This window comes from Panicum hallii, chromosome 2 (genome assembly GCF_002211085.1).
Source record: "Panicum hallii strain FIL2 chromosome 2, PHallii_v3.1, whole genome shotgun sequence".
Classification (NCBI taxonomy): domain Eukaryota; kingdom Viridiplantae; phylum Streptophyta; class Magnoliopsida; order Poales; family Poaceae; genus Panicum; species Panicum hallii.
In genome coordinates this window covers 42,263,658-42,281,256 of record NC_038043.1, presented here as the reverse complement: position 1 = coordinate 42,281,256, position 17,599 = coordinate 42,263,658, and the positions used below count along the sequence as shown (strand labels likewise).

The window sequence follows — 17,599 nt, the reverse complement described above, 5'->3', positions numbered from 1 at the left end:
GACAGTCCCAATGCCGTATCGTTAACTATATTGCCACCTAGAGTAGGATTTTTAGCTCATTTCTTGGTGAAGGTAGATGATTGGTGGAGAGAAGGGAGAAAACTGAGTGAGCGACTGATTTCTTGGCCTATTGATAAACATGGTACGCGCACATAAAAAATGGTGTCTTTAACTGTCTACGGTGATGTACGTAAAATAGCAAAATATGAAAGGTGTATGGTGTCCAAATAAGGACTTGTTGCCTTCAAGTCTACATAAATGCAATCTTAGTTTGTGGCATAACTTTGTAAATTTGTAGTAATTATGTATTATGTAGTTGACAGTTTGGCTGCATATAGTCCTAGTATGGTTGCCGCTGGTTTGATCCCATAGATTTTGGCAGAACTTGTAAACCTTGCTCATCACCTCATTCTAGATAGACACCTCCATTGCTGGTAGCAAACCACAATTGTGATGTTGACCCAAAACAATAGCATAAAGACTTTTAATATTCTTTCTAAAAAAACAAAGAAATTGTCCTTTCCAAAATCCTCATATGCCCAGTCGGATTACACGACGGCTCATGATTGAACGAACGTTTGAGGGAGTGAGTAATCGAGAAAAGGGGGGAATTCAGATCGGGCTTCCTGTGGAAACAAAAATAGAGCGTGTTTTTTGTAAAAAGAAAAAGAAAACAAAATCTGCGCTGGGCCTGTGGCTGCGGCCTGCGGGGGTACGGAGTCAACTGCAGGAATTGAAGGTCGCGAGCTTCTCCTCTCCGGCCCGCGGATCTTCATGGCCTCTGAGGCGGTCGTCGTCCACAGCGGCGGCTGCCACTGCCGGCGCGTGCGGTGGCAGGTCGAGGCCGCGGCGAGCGTGGTGGCGTGGATCTGCAACTGCTCCGACTGCTCCATGCGCGGGAACACCCACTTCATCGTCCCCGCCGCCAAGTTCAAGCTGCAGGCCGGCGCCGAGGAGTCCATCACCACCTACACCTACGGCACGCACACGGCCAAGCACACCTTCTGCAAGGTCTGCGGCATCACCTCCTTCTACTCCCCGAGGTCCAACCCGGACGGCGTCGCCGTCACCGTGGCCTGCGTCGACCCTGGCACCCTGAAGCATGTCGAGTACAGGAAATTCGATGGGAGGAACTGGGAGGATTTTTTCAGGCACAGCGGCATCTCTCAGTTCTCCAAGGAGAAGGCGGAGGCGGCGGAGTAGTGGGCAGGCCAATTTGTTTTCTTCCCTTCAAGGTCAGTTTGGTTATTGTTTTGATTAAATTCCTCTTCGTCTTGGTGAATATCAAACTTGTGTAGTGGAAAATGTAGTGAGAATAAATGAGCAGTTGCTAGTTGGTAGCTGGATGTGATATATCATATATGTTTTGCTCTTAGGACTTTCCAAAATGTATGGTTTTAAGTGATCTGTAGTGCCAGTGCCCAATTCAACTCCTAGTACAACATGAAAGTATGAGACTGAGCCTAAATTAGTACTGATCTGTTCCTCACATCCTCTAAAGTTATTTTAGTAGCATGATAAGAGATTAGCCGATTTGGTTAAAATTCAGAAAGTAAACATGAAGCAAATCGAGGGTTGGAGGAATAACTCGCCCGAATTGCTACTGTTTCTTAGAGTGCTTGCCATGTAACGGTAGGCATACAACATCTTTTAATTTTCGTAGCAATATAAACGAAACTCAAAAGTCTCGTCAGACTAAAAGTATGAAGTATGGTCTTAACTTGACTAGAGATAAGGTAGCTTATGGGCCTTTTGCATTCAACATTGTAAGCTGCAACAGAGTCACATAGCAAAGAAACAATAACGGGCAATACAAGGAGTTTCCAAACAAGTGGCCATTACTTTCCAATATAGAAGTTGAGAACAGTAGATGAACTCAGGAGAAGCTGTAGTATAAATGTAGAATCCATAACCGATACAAGGAGACATACAAGACTCTGCCAAAGATGTGAGGTTGCCCTCTGCGCTGTAGGCTTTCAGGCATGACCACCCTGCAGTCGAAGATCATCCATGGCTTCGCCAGCAAGCAGTGCCGATGGAGTGGATTGACGAACTGCAGACGGAGACGAAGGCCATGGGAAATGAGGCTAGCTCAGATGGTGATGATACCGCAATATGTAATGGATGATCAGCATGGGAGAGTTTAGTCTTTTTGTAGGCTCGCACTGGAAAGGGATCTACCTAGCATATTCTTTGAGCACAAACTTATTGGAACCCTTTAGCCCCTTTATGGTTCTCTTCTTTATGCTTCACTAGCAAATGGGGATCTAGTGCAAAGCTTTCTTAGTTTGTCACTTTCTGCAGAACTTGTTGGTGGTTGAGAAAAGGAAGTGATATGCTTTTGTTTAAAAGAGCTATGTCACATTGCTGAAAATCAGTTCTAAAATGGAATATAACTGATGCAGGGGACTATGCAGTCGTACCTGGTGTAAAAGATCTGTATAATAGTAAAGGAAGCTATTAAGCAAATACTTTACCAGGAATATAGCATTTGTATGCTCAATAACAGTGATAATATAGTAGGTTGAAGTTGTGCACTAATTTGTTGCAATCATTTTCATTGATGTCCAAGAGGGACTCACATGACAAGATAGTTTCAGAAATTGGCTACATGAATTCCGTAGGAATAGGGTGCTGAAAATGAATGTGAAAATTACAGTGAACCATACAGCAGATGAGGTTTCTGCCCTACCAAACGTTGCACATCTAATATGGTTAATTCGGCTTTTGTTTCCTTCTATATATGCAGACATCCTTTTGTGAACCTGGTCATTTTTAGTTTTTCTTTTCAGCTCATCATCTCAATTCTAAAGTTTGGATCAGTTTAGTGTCCTTTTTATTTTAACCATGTTCATTGCTTCCTTTTTTTAGATGCATTTCTATATACCCCAGTGGCAACTAAGATATCCTTAATCTGCTAATCTCTCTTCTCCCATCTTCACAATTGCACTTCTGGATTTCTGATACTATTGAACTTCTTTGTCTATGAGCAAAAAGGGTACAATCTATATGGACCACACAATGTATCAAAGGCGGAACATCCACTCATTTCAAGTAGCTTTGCACAGTGCATTCCAAAATATGAAGTATGAACACTGCAGGAGCCGGTGATCTGATGCCTGGAACCTCTTGTGACCAAGCGTCAGTGGCATCGCGCATCAGTGTTTCGGTTGGTGGACAATAATGCAGAGGCACCTTTTCTAGAACCGGCCACCAGTGATTTTATTTGGCCATGATTGAAGAATACGCGGGTGAAGCAACAGCGCCCAGCTAGCTCCTGAATGTCCACAAGTTTGTCAAGCTGCTGCAGGAGGATCTGATCTTTGGTGTGGCATGTGGATCCAGATGCAGTACAGGCACTGGCTGTCTTGCTGCGAGCAGTTGATTTGTTGCTGCAAATTGCAGTGATACTGTGTGCAAGCAAAAAGCTGTTGAAAGTGCCAGGTCAGATCACTGACTTTTGTTAAGGGTTTTCTGCAGTGGGTAACCTAAACCTACCAATGCCACTTTTATGCTGTGGCAGTGAATCATTACAATGAAGAACTTTATCGCGCTGCTGGCCAGCCGGAGACCCATGGACTTTGGGCAGTTGGGCCTGGTTGTTGAGAGCTGGAGGCTGGAGCTGCCCCCACACTGAAATTTGGTGATGGCAATTGGTTTTGCTGCCGATCTGATTGGTGCCAAAATGTGGGACAGCCGACCGAAATTTTCAGCTAATGCTTTGGCAGTCGTTTTGTTTTGGAGCCGATGTTTTTTGTCATGCGTGCCCAAGTTTCGTTATGGACCGAAAATTGCGTCTAATCAGACATAAGAGTTGCATACATGGTTCTTGCATTTGTCGCGGCTTGTCAACAAGGTAACGCAATGTATCGGGCCCTATTCGAAGAGAGTTTTTTGGGCACGTTTTTTCTTCAGAAACCAAACAATTTCTTGTCCACGTTTGCAGTTGGTCGCCGTGCCCGTTGGTTGGAGGCTTGGAGCGCAGGGAACAGACATTCCTTGGCCGAGCCTCGAAGCAAGTCTGTGCTTTCCTTTGCCTGGACACGAGGCAAGTCGTGGCACTCCGGCACGGCGGCACCGTTCAGTTCTCCATTGCAACTTGCAAGTCACGACCATGCCCGGCTGGACCCAAACGGGGGACGCTCTGTCCGGCCCGGCTGGTGGCTCGCCACACACGCCGACACGTCCACGCCCCGGCAGGCCGGCACATGCCGATCAGCCGCTGGCACGCGGGGCCCACGTCGCCTCACCTGCCCCCTGCCACCGCCGTCTCTTTTCGGTTCTTCCCTCTCCGTCCCCACTACGACCCGTCCGCCCCCTCGCCGCCTGCGCCCCTCTCCCTCCCTCCTCTCTCCGCGCGGCTTTCTCGCACGTGCCTGCCTTCCCCGCTCCCCTTCCCCTCTCTCTCTCTCTATCTCCTCGCCCGCCTCCTCGACGGAGGCTGCGTGCGACGACCGCCTCAGCACTGGCGGCGGTGCTCGGAGGCCCGTGCGCCCCCAACGAGCAGGTGAGCCCGCCGATACTCTCTGGTAGCAGGCTTAGATTCTTCGCCCTAGGGAACAACTTGTAGGCTCGGATCCTGTACGCCTCGTCGCGTCTCGGGAATTTCCCCCGACGTTTCGATCTTTTCGTGCTGTGTTGTCGCGGTGGATCTCGCCCGCGCTGTGAATGCTGAATGCGGCTCGATTGGGTGCCCTCTATTCGGATCGTCAGGGGTGATCGATTGTTAGCCTTGCGCGTGCCTGCCTGCGCGGATTTGATCGGCGAACCCCCAGCGATACATGTGCTAGTTCATTCAGATTAGAGGATTTGAGTGGTCCGGGCCTCCGGTGAGGGACTGACTAGTGTCGCCATCTCCCGTCGTCAGTCGGTCAGTAGAAGGTCGTGTTGTCTGGTCTCAGCACATCACTCGGTGCCCCAAATTGTGGTGTCACGATTGCTCAGAGTTGGAAAGGGCTCAGAGTTGGAAAGGAGATTTCCGTTTTCTAATTCAGTGCTTGGCTGCTTGCTAGTTGCTGTCTTCCCCATGTTGCTTTCATCTCTATTGCATATTGCCATTCATGTATTGCTACTGTTTGTTAAATGGTTTTGAAATGAAAATCTCTTTGATGTTATATTCTAAAGTTCTGTTCTGTTAGAATTATCAAGCGCAATGCCGCTTCCAGCACGCTTCTTATTTCTTGAACTATCTCAATGCTGGTTTCATCTGTAACATAGCTCCAACAATGAGTGCGCATTTCCTTAATTTGGACCTGAACTGTGCAGGTTTCTAGGCTCTGGATCTCCAGGGACTTGAATTTAGATTACTATCTGATTGACTTCGAGGAGCCAGATAAGTCCTATGCTGCCTTCCCAGGATGAAAGGTGGATGTCCGCATAGGCTCCTCGTCAGCAAGCTATGCTTCGGCCTGGTGCTTCTCCTCACTGTACCGATCATTGTTTTGTTACTGGAAGGAGCCCCGGTCCTCACAATCTTTAGCACAACACCAGAGCAATTAAAAGTTCTCTCTCATGGTAGTCTGAAATCTGCATGCTAACTTTTTTGTCTTGCTGCTTCATTTACCAACTCAAAATCTACTCTCTGCTGTGTTTGTGACGTGTTTGTATTCCCCTTGGCATCAGGCATCCTACAGCAGCAGGAGCAGGAACATCTTGAAGATGATGGAGCAAGCCTAGCTGGATTTCCAGGTCCAGCTTCCAGAAGCCACACGCACAAAAGTAGGGGCAAAGTGAACAAAGGTAATTCCTTATGCAATGTATTACTCTTACTATTACTTGTTTGTCTTTGTCATTTTCTCCACTGCTGTTTCATGCTTACTGGCTTAACCCAAGCTTTTGTAGCCACACTTTTCCTGGTGCTTGTTTACAATCCAAAACTTATGCGGTCTCTCCACATTTTACATGCTACAACCTTAGTAATTTACATTTGCATGATAGAATGCAGCTTTTGCATCCTATAGTGTAACTATACAGTGGGGTGCCATTTATTCCTGTTTATTCACCTCAAGCATTGGAAGCCACAATTTTTTTGCTGACCATAATGTGTTTTTGCAAACATGAAATTTGAGCATTCTTACTCACAGCATATATGTTGAATCTGAAGATTATTTTCCTTTGCCTCACGTAATGTTTGATTACTTCATAGATTGTAACTATGCAAAGGGGAAGTGGGTAGCAGATGAGAAGCGACCACTGTATTCTGGTAATGAGTGTAAGCAATGGCTGTCGAAAATGTGGGCTTGTCGAATGATGCGGCGTGCACATTTCTCCTATGAGAATTATCGGTGGCAGCCACATGGTTGTGAGATGCCTGAGTTTACAGGGCCTAACTTATTAAAAAGGTATTTTAGTTCCATTTTTTATGGCCATCTTCGTGAAATATGGAGTTCTTCTAACATATTTTGTTTATTTCAGGATGAAAAACCAAACTCTTGCTTTTGTTGGTGATTCACTTGGCAGACAGCAATTTCAGTCGATGATGTGTATAGCAACTGGTGGCAAATACAGCCCAGAGGTCGAAGATGTTGGTTGGAAATATGGCCTTGTCAAGGCCCCAGGTGCTTTAAGACCTGATGGGTGGGCTTATCAATTTCCAGCGACCAACACAACCGTTCTTTTCTACTGGTCTGCTACTCTCTCTGAGTTGGAACCTTTGAATGCAGAACGTGCAGTGACCAGCTATGCATTGCATCTTGATCGGCCAGTTACATTTTTGAAGAAGTATCTTAACAGTTTTGATATTCTAGTACTTAACACCGGCCATCACTGGAACAGAGGGAAATTCAATGGAAATCATTGGCAATTGTATGCCGATGGGAAGCCTATAGGCAATGGTAGTAGGCTTGCAGACCTCAACCGCGCAAAAAACCATACACTGCATAGCATTGCCAGATGGGTGGATTCAGAACTTGCGCGGCATCCTCAGATGAAAGTTTTCCTCAGGACAATTTCACCAAGGCACTTTGTAAATGGTGACTGGAACACAGGTGGAACATGTGGAAATACCATTCCCTTATCTAATGGAAGTGAGGTCTTGCAGGACCATTCAATTGATATACCTGCAGAAAGTGCTGTGAAGGGGACTAGGGTTAAGCTTTTGGATATCACTGCTATCTCAAAACTACGGGATGAGGGGCATATCTCAAACTCTACTTTCAGAAAAGGTTCGACAGGAATCAATGACTGCTTGCACTGGTGCCTGCCTGGTATACCAGATATGTGGAATGAGCTCCTCTTTGCACAGATTTAGGGGGGGATCTTTTTCAGAGCCCCAGGATTCTTTTCTGTTCATACCATAGAACCCCAAACGTCTTCTGTTTGTACCATAGCAGTACATGTACATTTACAAAATTTCAGTTCACCCATGTGGAGGTGTTTACAGAATCAAGATGATACTATTGCTTTCTAGAAGTAATTTACAGTTTGGTCCAGATTCTTCCAGCTTCCTTTCTGATCAGAATAGCATATATGGAATCAGCTGCTGCAGAGCCCTATCTGACTACTCAATGTTCCCCAGGCACGTTGAAATTCATTTTTATTTTCCCTCTTACTGTAATATCCTATCAAAGCTTACCATGCAGCATATATTCTTCCAAAAAATGTTCATACAAGTTGATCAAAATGCTATATACTCGTTTAAATACACTTCCAAGTGCAATGTTCCATTGATTTTTTGTGACCTGCTCAAACTCCTGTTTGTGTAGCATTTCAAAAGATAATAGTTTTTCAACGAACTTCCCAGATATTAGGTGACTTGATATAATGATATCCGATGCATCTTATAACCATTGCAGACTGTGGATACGTTGTCATTTTGCAGCTGTGCTATTGCTTAATCACACTTACTGGAACACTGGTCTTTCCCTTGATGTTCTGTGTAAATTCTTTGTTTCTTAGAGAACAGTGCTAAATGTTTTTTCCCCTAAGTAAAGAGTACATGAAAGTATTTCCAAATATGCATCATTTTGTGTCTGTAGCCATACTGCCTGTTCGGTTAATTTCCCGTCAAAAACTCGAAATAAAGTTCGAGTCTCAAATTCATGGACAGCTTGTAAAAGCAAACGGAGGGGTTTCATATCTATGCCCCTTGTTCTAGAAGAATTGAATAAAGCAGATGCCAGAAGCGTAACTTCTTTTTTTTCTCTGAAGAATCAAATTATCGTGAAACATTCATATAAACATTATGAGGACTGAAGAATGCTGAGGCATCATGAACCTATCATGGATTAGACAAGGGTTGGACGAAAATCCATAACCAGTTCCCTCTAGTGCATGCTTGATTCTGATGTATACGTGCTGAGCAATTACTGTCCCAAAGCTCTCCTCCTGGAAGCCAGCACAACACCGTCTATTCTGAAAAGGAAGGGCTAACCACCTTCACTTGTTTCAGTTGATGAGTCAGCTCAGTGTGGGTACTTAATGTGCGGTTATCCTCACTTTCCCGAACAGCTACCGACAAATCGTTTCGGATGTTGAAGAGCTTCTTGGTTTTGGACACCGCTATGTCTTGTAAACATATAAATAGCTAGCGATTGGAGGAACGGTTGTTGAGGGGAGGCAAACTACTTCGAAATAAGGCCTCTTGAGGGGTGTCCCTGTTCCTTGTGGCCTCTGGGCTTGTGTCATAGAAATTCCGAGCCGGTGAGCCCTTCGATCCATTCATGTGCGGAGAAATCAAAACCCAAGTGTTTACTGGCCCCACTAGTCCTCCCACGGAGCAGCGACAACTGGCAAATCCTTCAGCCTGTGCGCAGCAGACAAGGGGTCCGTCCATCACCCTGCCAAAAGATTAGCCGGACGCCGTACTCTCCAAAGACAAGTCGCCCGTAGAATACTAATCCTGCTCCGGCGCCGCCTCCATCACCCAGCCCGACACCGACTGATTCATCTCCCGGTCTCCAGATAACCGCGACGCGACGTCGCGCGGACCCGGCCCTGCCCCACCCACGCGACCGGCTCCCGGCGGTGGATCCTTATCGCGACGATGATCCTGACGCGCGGGCACGTCGGCCCGGCTCGGCGCGAGCGCGACGCGACGACCCCCGCCGCGGGCGATGTCGCCGCGCCCGCACCTCGCCCCCCGCGTGCGCGCTCACGCCACCGCGCACGTCATCGCCCACGACCCCGAGGACGACAAGCCGCCGCCGGCGCGGCGATGCCAAACCAAGAAGCCTTGCTTGGATCGCCGTAACCCCTCGCGATCATGCCGCGAAACCGCTGTCTGGAGCCGTACGAGGAGTGGTTCGAAGCAGCAGGGAACGAGCCGCCCTGCCCTTGTCTGGCCGGCCGCCAGCGTGTTCTGGCGTGCAGCCGCACTCCACTCCAGCACCGTGTGCCCACTCTATCCCTCCTTTCGCCTCCCGTCCGAGGCAGGACGCCGGTGTCCGGGCCAGGACGGCAACCGGCCACCCGCGACGAGACGCACCTGATCCACCCAGAACGCCGCGGCCAGAGTCTCCTCGATCCCCTTTGCCGAACACGGCAGGCGTGATGCATGGCGCCGGACAGCAGCCTTATCCTACCGGCACGATGCCACGATCAGGACCCTTGGCCCCGTTCGGTCACAGGGATAAGGCTTGCTTGCCCCAACTGTGCCGTTGCCGTGCGGGTCAGCAAGTGCAACCACCTCCTCCACTCCACTCCACTCCACTGTTGTTGCTCGCCATCATTTGCCGCAGGGCTACAAAAAGCCTCATCTACAACATGATCCTTTGCAAGGGGAATGGGATGGAAAATCATTTCGCCCCCACTACGCGACCGGTGTGAACAGCGCAGCACGGCTGCACGGGTCGGTGATCTTGGGAGCCCGAGCGCGACAGGAACCTGACGAGAAATGGACGCGATCGGTGGGGATGATCTGGAGGAGTTTTATGTACACACCGGCTGACGGAGCAGCACAGCACGCAAGCACAGCACGCACTTACGGGACCGTGTTCCTCGAGTTCGTTCCTAGAACAATGTACATCTGGACCAGCGAGCGAGCGATGCTCCATTCCGAAAGGTTCTCATCCTTCCTAGAGCTGACTTGTTGGAACGGCGTGGTTCACCTCGGGATGGTGTCAGCAGTGGCCGCGTCGCGGTGCGCCGCCTGGTCGTCGGAGACGTTGGCGAGGCCCTGGACGAGGCGCACGATGTCTGCGGGGTCGTCCAGGTAGTACTTGGCCTTGCTGGGCTTGCGCCCCACCGTGCACGCGAACACCTCCGCCTCCGGGTGCAGGGAGGAAGGGCCCCGCGCCGCTGCCACCATGATCACCTCGAACATGTCCTCATCGGACCGGTCGTCGCCCACGCACAGGATGAAGTCAGGAAGGTCACCGCGCTCCTGCATGGTCGACAGGATCCGCTTCGCCACCAGGCCCTTGCTCACGCCCTGCACCCAAAACATGGAAATGCACGGGTTGTCATTTTCAGTATTACTGTAGGAAGTGAAGCGACATGTAGGTAAAGGCAACTGAATGTTTAGACAGTAACTGTTGCAGTTGTGTGCAGCAGCAAGCTTACCTGTGGCTTTACCTCAACATGGTTAAGGCCAGCTTTCACTGAGACCGGCTCGTTTGAGAGGACACTCTCCAGATGGTCGTGGAGCTCCTTGGCCTGGCAAGAGCCGAAATCTGGATCAGCATCCTCATAGCTCCAAACAATTGCAGTCTCCTTGTCCTCAATTGTTGACCCGTCCGTCGTCTCCGTGTAGGTCTTCATCACAGGCTCTGCAATTTGCTTCCAGCTGCAGTCTATCACCGGGACACATGTCTCCCATTCTGCATCTCTTCTCAGCCTACACCCATTGGCAGCATTGGTGTTTTCAGTACAAGATAAAAGTGCATTAAAAAAGTCAATTTATCATGAGGACTAAATTGCTAGGAAATAGCAGGAAGTAAATTACCTGAGAAAGTAGCCATGTTCTGCTGCTAGTCCCAAATTCTCACATAGTGAGAACCACTCGTTTAAAGTCGTCCGACTCTTTGTGCTCACAAGGAAGACCATGTTGTTCTTATCACGGCAAAGGCTGTTCAACATATCTATCGTCTTCGAGGTAGGACTCTTACCAAACGAAGTCTGAGGCATCAGCGTCCCATCATAGTCCAAGAGAATGATGCGCTTTGTTGTCCTCCGGTAGGCTGAGACCAAGTGCTCAACTGCAAGCTTCTTGAAGTTTGGGTCGAGGGCTACAACCCTAAACTTTAGCCCGAATCCTATGCCCCAGCAACGCCTCCTGTTGTGGTCGAGGCAAGTACGCTCAAGATCTTGCAGGAAGCTGTTCGCCCAGTACCCGACATCATGTGTGCTCACATATCTGTGATGCTTCTCGTGTCTCAAGACCTTCTCCCCTTCAGGCATCTCCAATGCTGAGTCCATCGCATCCGCCACTGAATCAATGTTCCAAGGGTTCACCCTGATCGCGCCACTTAGGGAGGGCGAGCAGCCAATGAACTCTGAGACAACAAGCATGCTCTTCTTCCTTGAAGACGGGCCAAGACCTAGGATCCTGTCGATCATCTCATTCCCTTGTCGAGCAATAATGTACTCATACGGGATAAGATTCATGCCATCTCTCACTGCAGTAACTAAGCAGCACTCGGCAACAACATAGTATGCCATCCTCTCATAGAATTGTAGTGGCTTATCGATCAGTATAACGGGCTGGTAATCTGGCTGCCCGAATGCATCATTGATGCGCTTTACCATTGCATCGCTCTCTTCCTGTACCTCTTTCACATCCTTTCCCTTCCCCCTTGCCGGATTGGCAATCTGAACCAGCACCACCCTTCCCCGCCACTCTGGATGCTGCATCAGCAGCTGCTCAAACGCCAAAAGCTTCAAGCTAATGCCTTTGAAGATATCCATATCATCAACACCAAGCAACAGCATCCGGTTCTGATGATTGAACTGCTTCAGAAGCTCGGCCACCTTGACTGCAGTCTCTCGGAGATTAAGGACTGACTGTAACTGCTCCAAGTGAACCCCCACTGGCAAGATCTTGATTGTGACTGTTCGTCCATAGTACTCCAGTGCAATGTAGCCCCTCTGCGACTCGTACTTCAGCCCGAGCATCCTGCTGCAGCATGACAAGAAGTGTCTGGCATAATCAAAGGTGTGGAACCCAATCAGATCGGCATTCAGCAGCGACCGGAGCAGCTCCTCGCGCACAGGCAGGGTCTTGTAGATCTCCGACGAGGGGAACGGACTGTGCAGGAAGAAGCCGAGCTTGACCCGGTTGAATCGCTTTCGCAGGAATGTGGGCAGCACCATGAGGTGGTAATCGTGCACCCACACAAAGTCCTCGTCGGGGCTGATCACCTCCAGGATCTTGTCCGCGAAGATCTTGTTGACGGAGACGTAGGCCTGCCAGAGCAGGCGGTCGAAGCGTCCGCCGAGCTCCGGCGACAGTGGCAGCATGTAATGGAACAGTGGCCAGAGCTGCTGCTTACAGAAGCCGTGGTAGAACCTGGAGCGGAGGTCGGCGGGCAGGAAGGTGGGCACGCAGCGGAATCCCTCGAGGAGCTCGTGCGCGACCTGGTCGTGTTCGGCGGGGGGCACGTCGTCGCGGAGGCCGCCGACGTAGACGAACTCGACGTCCCCGCGGCCGTGGTGCGCGCGGAGGCTGTCCTTGACCTGCAGCAGGAGGCTGTCCTCGTCCCACGCGAAGTCCCACCCGGCGCCGCCCGGGCGGCGCGCGGCGCGCACGGGGAGCTGGTTGGCGACGATGATGACGCGCTCACGCGGTGCGTGGGAGGAGTGGTCGGAGGCCGCGGAGGCGGCGTCGGCGGCGTCGTCGTCGTCGTCGTCGTCGGAGGCGTCGAGGCCCGGCACAATGCCGGACGCCGTGACGACGCGCGGCACCCGGCGGCGCCCCAGCGACGGCAGCGGCTCCCCGCCGCCACCGCCCCCGGAGGCGAGCTCCAGGAGGTTGGAGTAGGATCTCGACACCATCCCCGCGCGCCCGGATCACGAACCAGCCTCGCCCCCTCCAAGATTTGATCTTTCACCGCCCACTCGCCCCCTTACACAAATCTCCACCAAAACCTCTGAGGATTTGGGATTCAGCAAACAATTTACAGACCCAAGGAGCGGAGCACGAATGCCCGGACAAGGAGGCAAAGGATCCGGTCGAAGAGAGGACCCAGGCGAGGAATCGAATCGGCGGGGGAAGCAATAATCAGAGACCAAAAGGGCCGCCGCCCCGCTCCCTCCCTTTCCGAAAACAAAAACAAAAACCCGAGAGCTTTCGGCCGAGATCAACCCAGGCGAACGAGCAGAAGCAACATCTCAGGTGCTCCAGCTCGGACGCCCACTATCTCGCCAGACCGCCAGGGGACAAGGGAATCCCGCGCGTTCGCCGCCGACGACCGCTCCGCTCCCACCCGGACCAGCATTTGCCCTCCCCTCGCTCTCAATCGCGCACCGCCCCGCCGGCTGCCTCAGCAAGAGACGGAACTGATTTGGCGGAGCGAGCGAAGCCAAGCGAAGCCCTTTCGAGGGAGGGGGGATTGCGAGCGGGCGGGAGGGAGGCCGGATTTGCCGACAGGGAGAGAGCACTGGTGCTGGTGGTGGCCGCCGGGTGGGAAGCGATTCCTGGCTTCGGGTCGCGTGCGGGTGGGCTGGCCCTTGAGGATCGCAAGAGCTGCGCTCCGGGAGGCCGATCTGTTTGTTTAAGTAGCAAGAGGGGCGAGCGGAGAGCGGCCGGAGATGTGATAAGCTTGGCAAGCTGGGTTTTTTAAGGCCGGCTTCCCGTTGGCACCCGCGCCCGGCCGAGCAGAGGGCCGAGCTGAGCTCCCGCGGCGGATGGACGAGCAGAGCAGGGGAGCAGCAAGACAGCTAAAAATAATCGCGTCGCCGGTTTGCCGAAACCACCCTGCGCTTTTATCATTTCGTTCTTAAGGCGACCTTCGCCTGCCGTCCTGGCACTCGCAGCCGCAGCACCACCTACACCGTGAAGCTAGCTGATCGGGGAGGTCACGAGTAAAGCGTGGCGGATCGAACCCGTAGCTTGCATGAGCATCGCCCCCGGTGCCTTGCGGATAGGCAGCAGGCACGCCCTTTTCGCAGGCTTAATCGTGCAATTTGGGCGGGGTTTATTCGTGGTTAGTGCAGTACGGAAGCGTTGCTTGCGAGACACGGGCTCTGATCTTCTTATCCCGTGGTTCCGTTCTTGGTTGTACAATCTTTTGACCTTTTCCTGTCTAGCCGATATTTTCGCAATCCTGCCCGTCAACTGAATTTTCTAGAAACCGGCCGCATAATGGCGTGCCTGCGTACGTCGGTGCCGGCAGCTCCTAAGCCCGACACCAGAAAATGGCGTGTGCCCTGCAGGCCTGAATCCTAATCCGGTGGCACTTGACTTCGAATAGCGGAAACCTCAGGGGGGCGTTCGGAAGACGCGCGGCCGGGGCTGTGGCGCAGCGCGGCAGCACAGTACAGGAGCTAGCTGGAAGCGTGAGTTCCCACGGCCTTATCTGCCGAGGCGAGGGGGGACCACGCCGCCCCCACCCCCCGGAGCCCTATCCACTTCCTGGGCCGCGCCTCCCCTCGCCGTCGGATCCGATCGGGCGGCCGACGCTCCCCCGCGCGACGGCGCGCGCGCGTGGGAGAAGGAAATATCCGCGTCGGACGAGATCGGGCCGGGCGCACGTGCGCCCACCGACGTGTCCGGCGCGGGGGGCGCCGCGGCACGTGCCGAGGCCCAGCTGTCGCAGCGGCCAGCAAGCCGTCGTGGGAGAGCTTGGCCCGGCCGGAGAACCTCGCCGCGCCGAGGAGGGAGTTAGAAGGCATATGCGTGTGGTTCAGGTGTGGGTTGAGTCTATCCTGTTTTTATGAATTGGATCAAATTTAGTACGTATTTTGCTACTAGGTTAGGTTGGATCCAGTTTTTTATTTATTTAATTGCAAAACGGAATGTTAACGGTCTTTTTTGGAACCCACGTATCATTATCTCTATTCACCTTCTTCTTCCGCTTCCCTTTCCTCTTCCTCCTGCTGCATCTGCCTGCTCTGCCCGTACATCCTGCCCGCTTCCGGCTCATCTGCTCTGCCCGCACGCTCCGCCCGCTTGCCCCTCGGCCGCGCATCAGGCCGCCCGCCGGCCACGCCTCAGCTCACCCCGCCCCGCCTCCGGCTCGCTCTCGTGCTGGTTTAAGAGATGGAGCATAATGACATCGAAGTGGGTTGCGGTGGTCTGCTCGATTTGGGCGGATCACCTCGACCTCAATCTGGCGGGAATATTCTCCCTTAAGGATGGATCCAACCTATCTTATTCTCAAACTAAACACCTTTAAAAATAGGTTTTTATGATCTTTACTAACAACTGCAACAAATTCACTTATCAAGAGATAAAATACCAAACTTAGTTTTGGAGGGATAACTCGTGTAACCACGATTCTAATCTAATCTTGTAATTAGTCTAACACCGATCGACTACACTGGAAAGGTTGGAAGCTTGACTTTTACATGTAAACCCATTATTCATCTTTATCTGCAATAGTTACTTCATGGGCCAGAGAAATAAACTCCTGATGATTCAAATAAAAATCAAGTCTGCTTCATTTACATCAACCATTTCAACGTCTATAGAGATGCTAATGGCATCTGACCAGTTTAATTTCATCTAATTTCGTATTAAATTAAGTCAGTTCCGGTTCTGCATTCCTGGTGATGGGTGGCTAATAATTAAGGTTCTCGCGAATCAGAGACCTGCTTGACTAATTATTGCAGTAGTTGCGAGGTTGATGAAGCTTTGGCTCCGATCCGACCAAACCAAGCTCCGTCGAGAGCTAGCCAGGCAGGCTGCACTGCAAGCAAGCCTGAGTGCGGGTGTGGAGCAGGCGCATGCAGTGGCGGGGTGGACTGTTCCGTCGGCTCGCCTGACACGGCCGTAGCAGCCGGCGGCCCCAGCATAAAATATCTCCAACAGAGTCCATGCTCCTATGAACTGCACGCGGGCTTGCTTGAGTGTTTGGTTTGCCTAGCTTAGCTTGTTGCCTCCCGGTAGTCAACCAGGGGATAAGGATCAGCTGCCTGCTGCTAGGTTTTTTGTTGTACTAGTTCAGTGTGGGCAAGCTTTCCAAAAAAAATGGTTTAAGTGTGGGCGATCAGTATCCAGTGGCGTGTTTCTTTAAGACTTGGTGCAGATTCCTCCACAAAGCGCCATCTTGTTCTAGGTCGTCTCGTGACCCGTGCATTTCTTTCTTGGCAGTGCGCTCAACAACTAGGAGTCCATATGTGTGCACATGAATCCTGGGTTGAACATTTATTTCATAGAAATACCCCTCTTTGCCACATATAAACTGTCATATATGGGAGTAATGAAAAATCCGGTGGTTCTTTAAAACACTTAATGGATGTTCCTATATACTGTATGCGGTGTGCGCTACGAGAGACTAAACCGGCACATCTTAAAATTAACGAAGCCAACCAAACGTCTCGTTTCTATTAGCACCTCATCTATCACTAAAATAATAGTGCTGGTTAAATCTCGGAATAAATCTAGAAAAATATGAGTAGTGATACCGAGTCGAGAAGTGGATATAGATGGTTAATTTCACCAAAAAAAATCTTACCAGTTGATCTACACTTAGTTAGTCGATATCATAATTTTCAATAGAGTTGCAGATCCTTCCTAGATGCTTGGAAACGGAGCTTTGTTCCATTAATTCTGGTTAGTTTATCAATCGTGCAAATAGTATTCTCGGTGATCAATCAACAAAAGATGGGGTCCATATTTTATTTTGGAGCTCCTTTTTTTAATATGCATGTTTCCCATTTGGAAAACAACTTTTTTTAGTATTTTCTACGACAGCCAGGATACAGCTTCGTGCCATAAAGATGTATATATAACCAATTCCTATATGTCAAATCCAGATATTCTGGGTCACCTTCTCATACAACATTTTTCTCGTTTTCTCAGCCCATCACAAGACGTCGATAAAGGCAACTCGCCCTGTCGGCCATCTGAAAACCAGGATGATCTGTTCATCCAGCTGGCTCCACACGAACAAATTAGCCAGCCGAGAATAAGGCGCCTTTCCCATTCTCTAAACCCTAGCTAAACACCAAGTACCAGCACGACCCCAGCCGTCTCCAATTGAAAGGGCAAAAAAGGGTGCACGTTCAGACGCGGGCACGATTAAAAAAAACACTGGAAACCTCATCCGAAATAGTGTCCGTGAAAGCAACACCTCACGTTCCATCACGTAATATCAACAAACCGTATCTACATAAATCTGGGCTTGACGGCGAATCACTGTAAATGTGATAAGAAAGGATGACTGTGCACACATGTTTAACCACTTGATTAGTGTGACCGTTGTCGTAAAGCCGCCGGCAAACAGCACCCTGACTTCTTGTGTTTGCTACATCCTCTACAGCAGCAGCAGCCTATACATATCTTTGGGTGGATGAGATGGAGTCCCAAAGCTAAGGTTAAAAATATTGTTACAAGAAGGATGATTAGGATCAGTTGAGGAGGGTCATTAACATTAATTACTGGGACATGTTCGTATGCGGAGAAACAACATGGAAAGAGACAATGCAACAACATTGGTAAACTAGTAGGGCTGATATTCTACTAATTAATAGGTGTAGTACTCCGTTACCTTCACTCTTC

The 17,599-nt window shown here is 50.3% G+C and overlaps 3 protein-coding genes across 6 annotated transcripts; 2 read left to right on the top strand and 1 right to left on the bottom strand.

The window, feature by feature from the left end:
- The first annotated feature begins 623 nt into the window (after positions 1–623).
- LOC112880215 (centromere protein V-like) lies at positions 624–5,395 on the top strand. 4 transcript variants are annotated; one of them, XM_025944722.1, is made up of 2 exons: positions 624–1,235; positions 5,266–5,395. In XM_025944722.1, exon 1 carries the CDS (start codon positions 775–777, stop codon positions 1,201–1,203), a length of 429 nt encoding a protein of 142 aa, XP_025800507.1. In that variant the 5' UTR covers positions 624–774; the 3' UTR covers positions 1,204–1,235; positions 5,266–5,395. The 4 variants fall into 4 exon arrangements, with proteins under 4 accessions (XP_025800507.1, XP_025800505.1, XP_025800506.1 ...); XM_025944720.1 differs by lacking the exon at positions 5,266–5,395 and adding an exon at positions 2,998–3,821; XM_025944721.1 differs by lacking the exon at positions 5,266–5,395 and adding an exon at positions 2,872–3,821.
- Positions 5,298–7,642, top strand: LOC112880213 (protein trichome birefringence-like 14). Its single transcript, XM_025944718.1, has 4 exons — positions 5,298–5,514; positions 5,623–5,739; positions 6,146–6,341; positions 6,415–7,642. Exons 1-4 carry the CDS (start codon positions 5,358–5,360, stop codon positions 7,247–7,249), a joined length of 1,305 nt encoding a protein of 434 aa, XP_025800503.1. The 5' UTR covers positions 5,298–5,357; the 3' UTR covers positions 7,250–7,642.
- A 2,052-nt stretch (positions 7,643–9,694) lies between these two features.
- On the bottom strand, positions 9,695–13,796 carry LOC112880212 (alpha,alpha-trehalose-phosphate synthase [UDP-forming] 6-like). The gene is made up of 3 exons (XM_025944717.1): positions 10,883–13,796; positions 10,501–10,774; positions 9,695–10,369 (listed from the first exon to the last, which is right to left on the bottom strand). The coding sequence occupies exons 1-3, from the start codon at positions 12,928–12,930 to the stop codon at positions 10,043–10,045; spliced, it is 2,649 nt and encodes an 882-aa protein (XP_025800502.1). The 5' UTR covers positions 12,931–13,796; the 3' UTR covers positions 9,695–10,042.
- Positions 13,797–17,599: the final 3,803 nt, after the last annotated feature.

What these genes read in the sequence shown, in the direction of transcription:
- LOC112880215 (XM_025944722.1), top strand. Translation starts at nt 775, where the DNA reads ATGGCCTCTGAGGCGGTCGTCGTCCACAGCGGCGGCTGCCACTGCCGG.
- LOC112880213 (XM_025944718.1), top strand. Translation starts at nt 5,358, where the DNA reads ATGAAAGGTGGATGTCCGCATAGGCTCCTCGTCAGCAAGCTATGCTTC. An exon ending in ATTAAAAGTTCTCTCTCATG is followed by an intron (nt 5,515 to 5,622) that starts GTAGTCTGAAAT and finishes CCTTGGCATCAG; the next exon opens with GCATCCTACAGCAGCAGGAG. An exon ending in GGGCCTAACTTATTAAAAAG is followed by an intron (nt 6,342 to 6,414) that starts GTATTTTAGTTC and finishes TGTTTATTTCAG; the next exon opens with GATGAAAAACCAAACTCTTG.
- LOC112880212 (XM_025944717.1), bottom strand. Translation starts at nt 12,930, where the DNA reads ATGGTGTCGAGATCCTACTCCAACCTCCTGGAGCTCGCCTCCGGGGGC. An exon ending in GAACATGGCTACTTTCTCAG is followed by an intron (nt 10,775 to 10,882) that starts GTAATTTACTTC and finishes CAATGGGTGTAG; the next exon opens with GCTGAGAAGAGATGCAGAAT. An exon ending in ATGTTGAGGTAAAGCCACAG is followed by an intron (nt 10,370 to 10,500) that starts GTAAGCTTGCTG and finishes TTTTGGGTGCAG; the next exon opens with GGCGTGAGCAAGGGCCTGGT.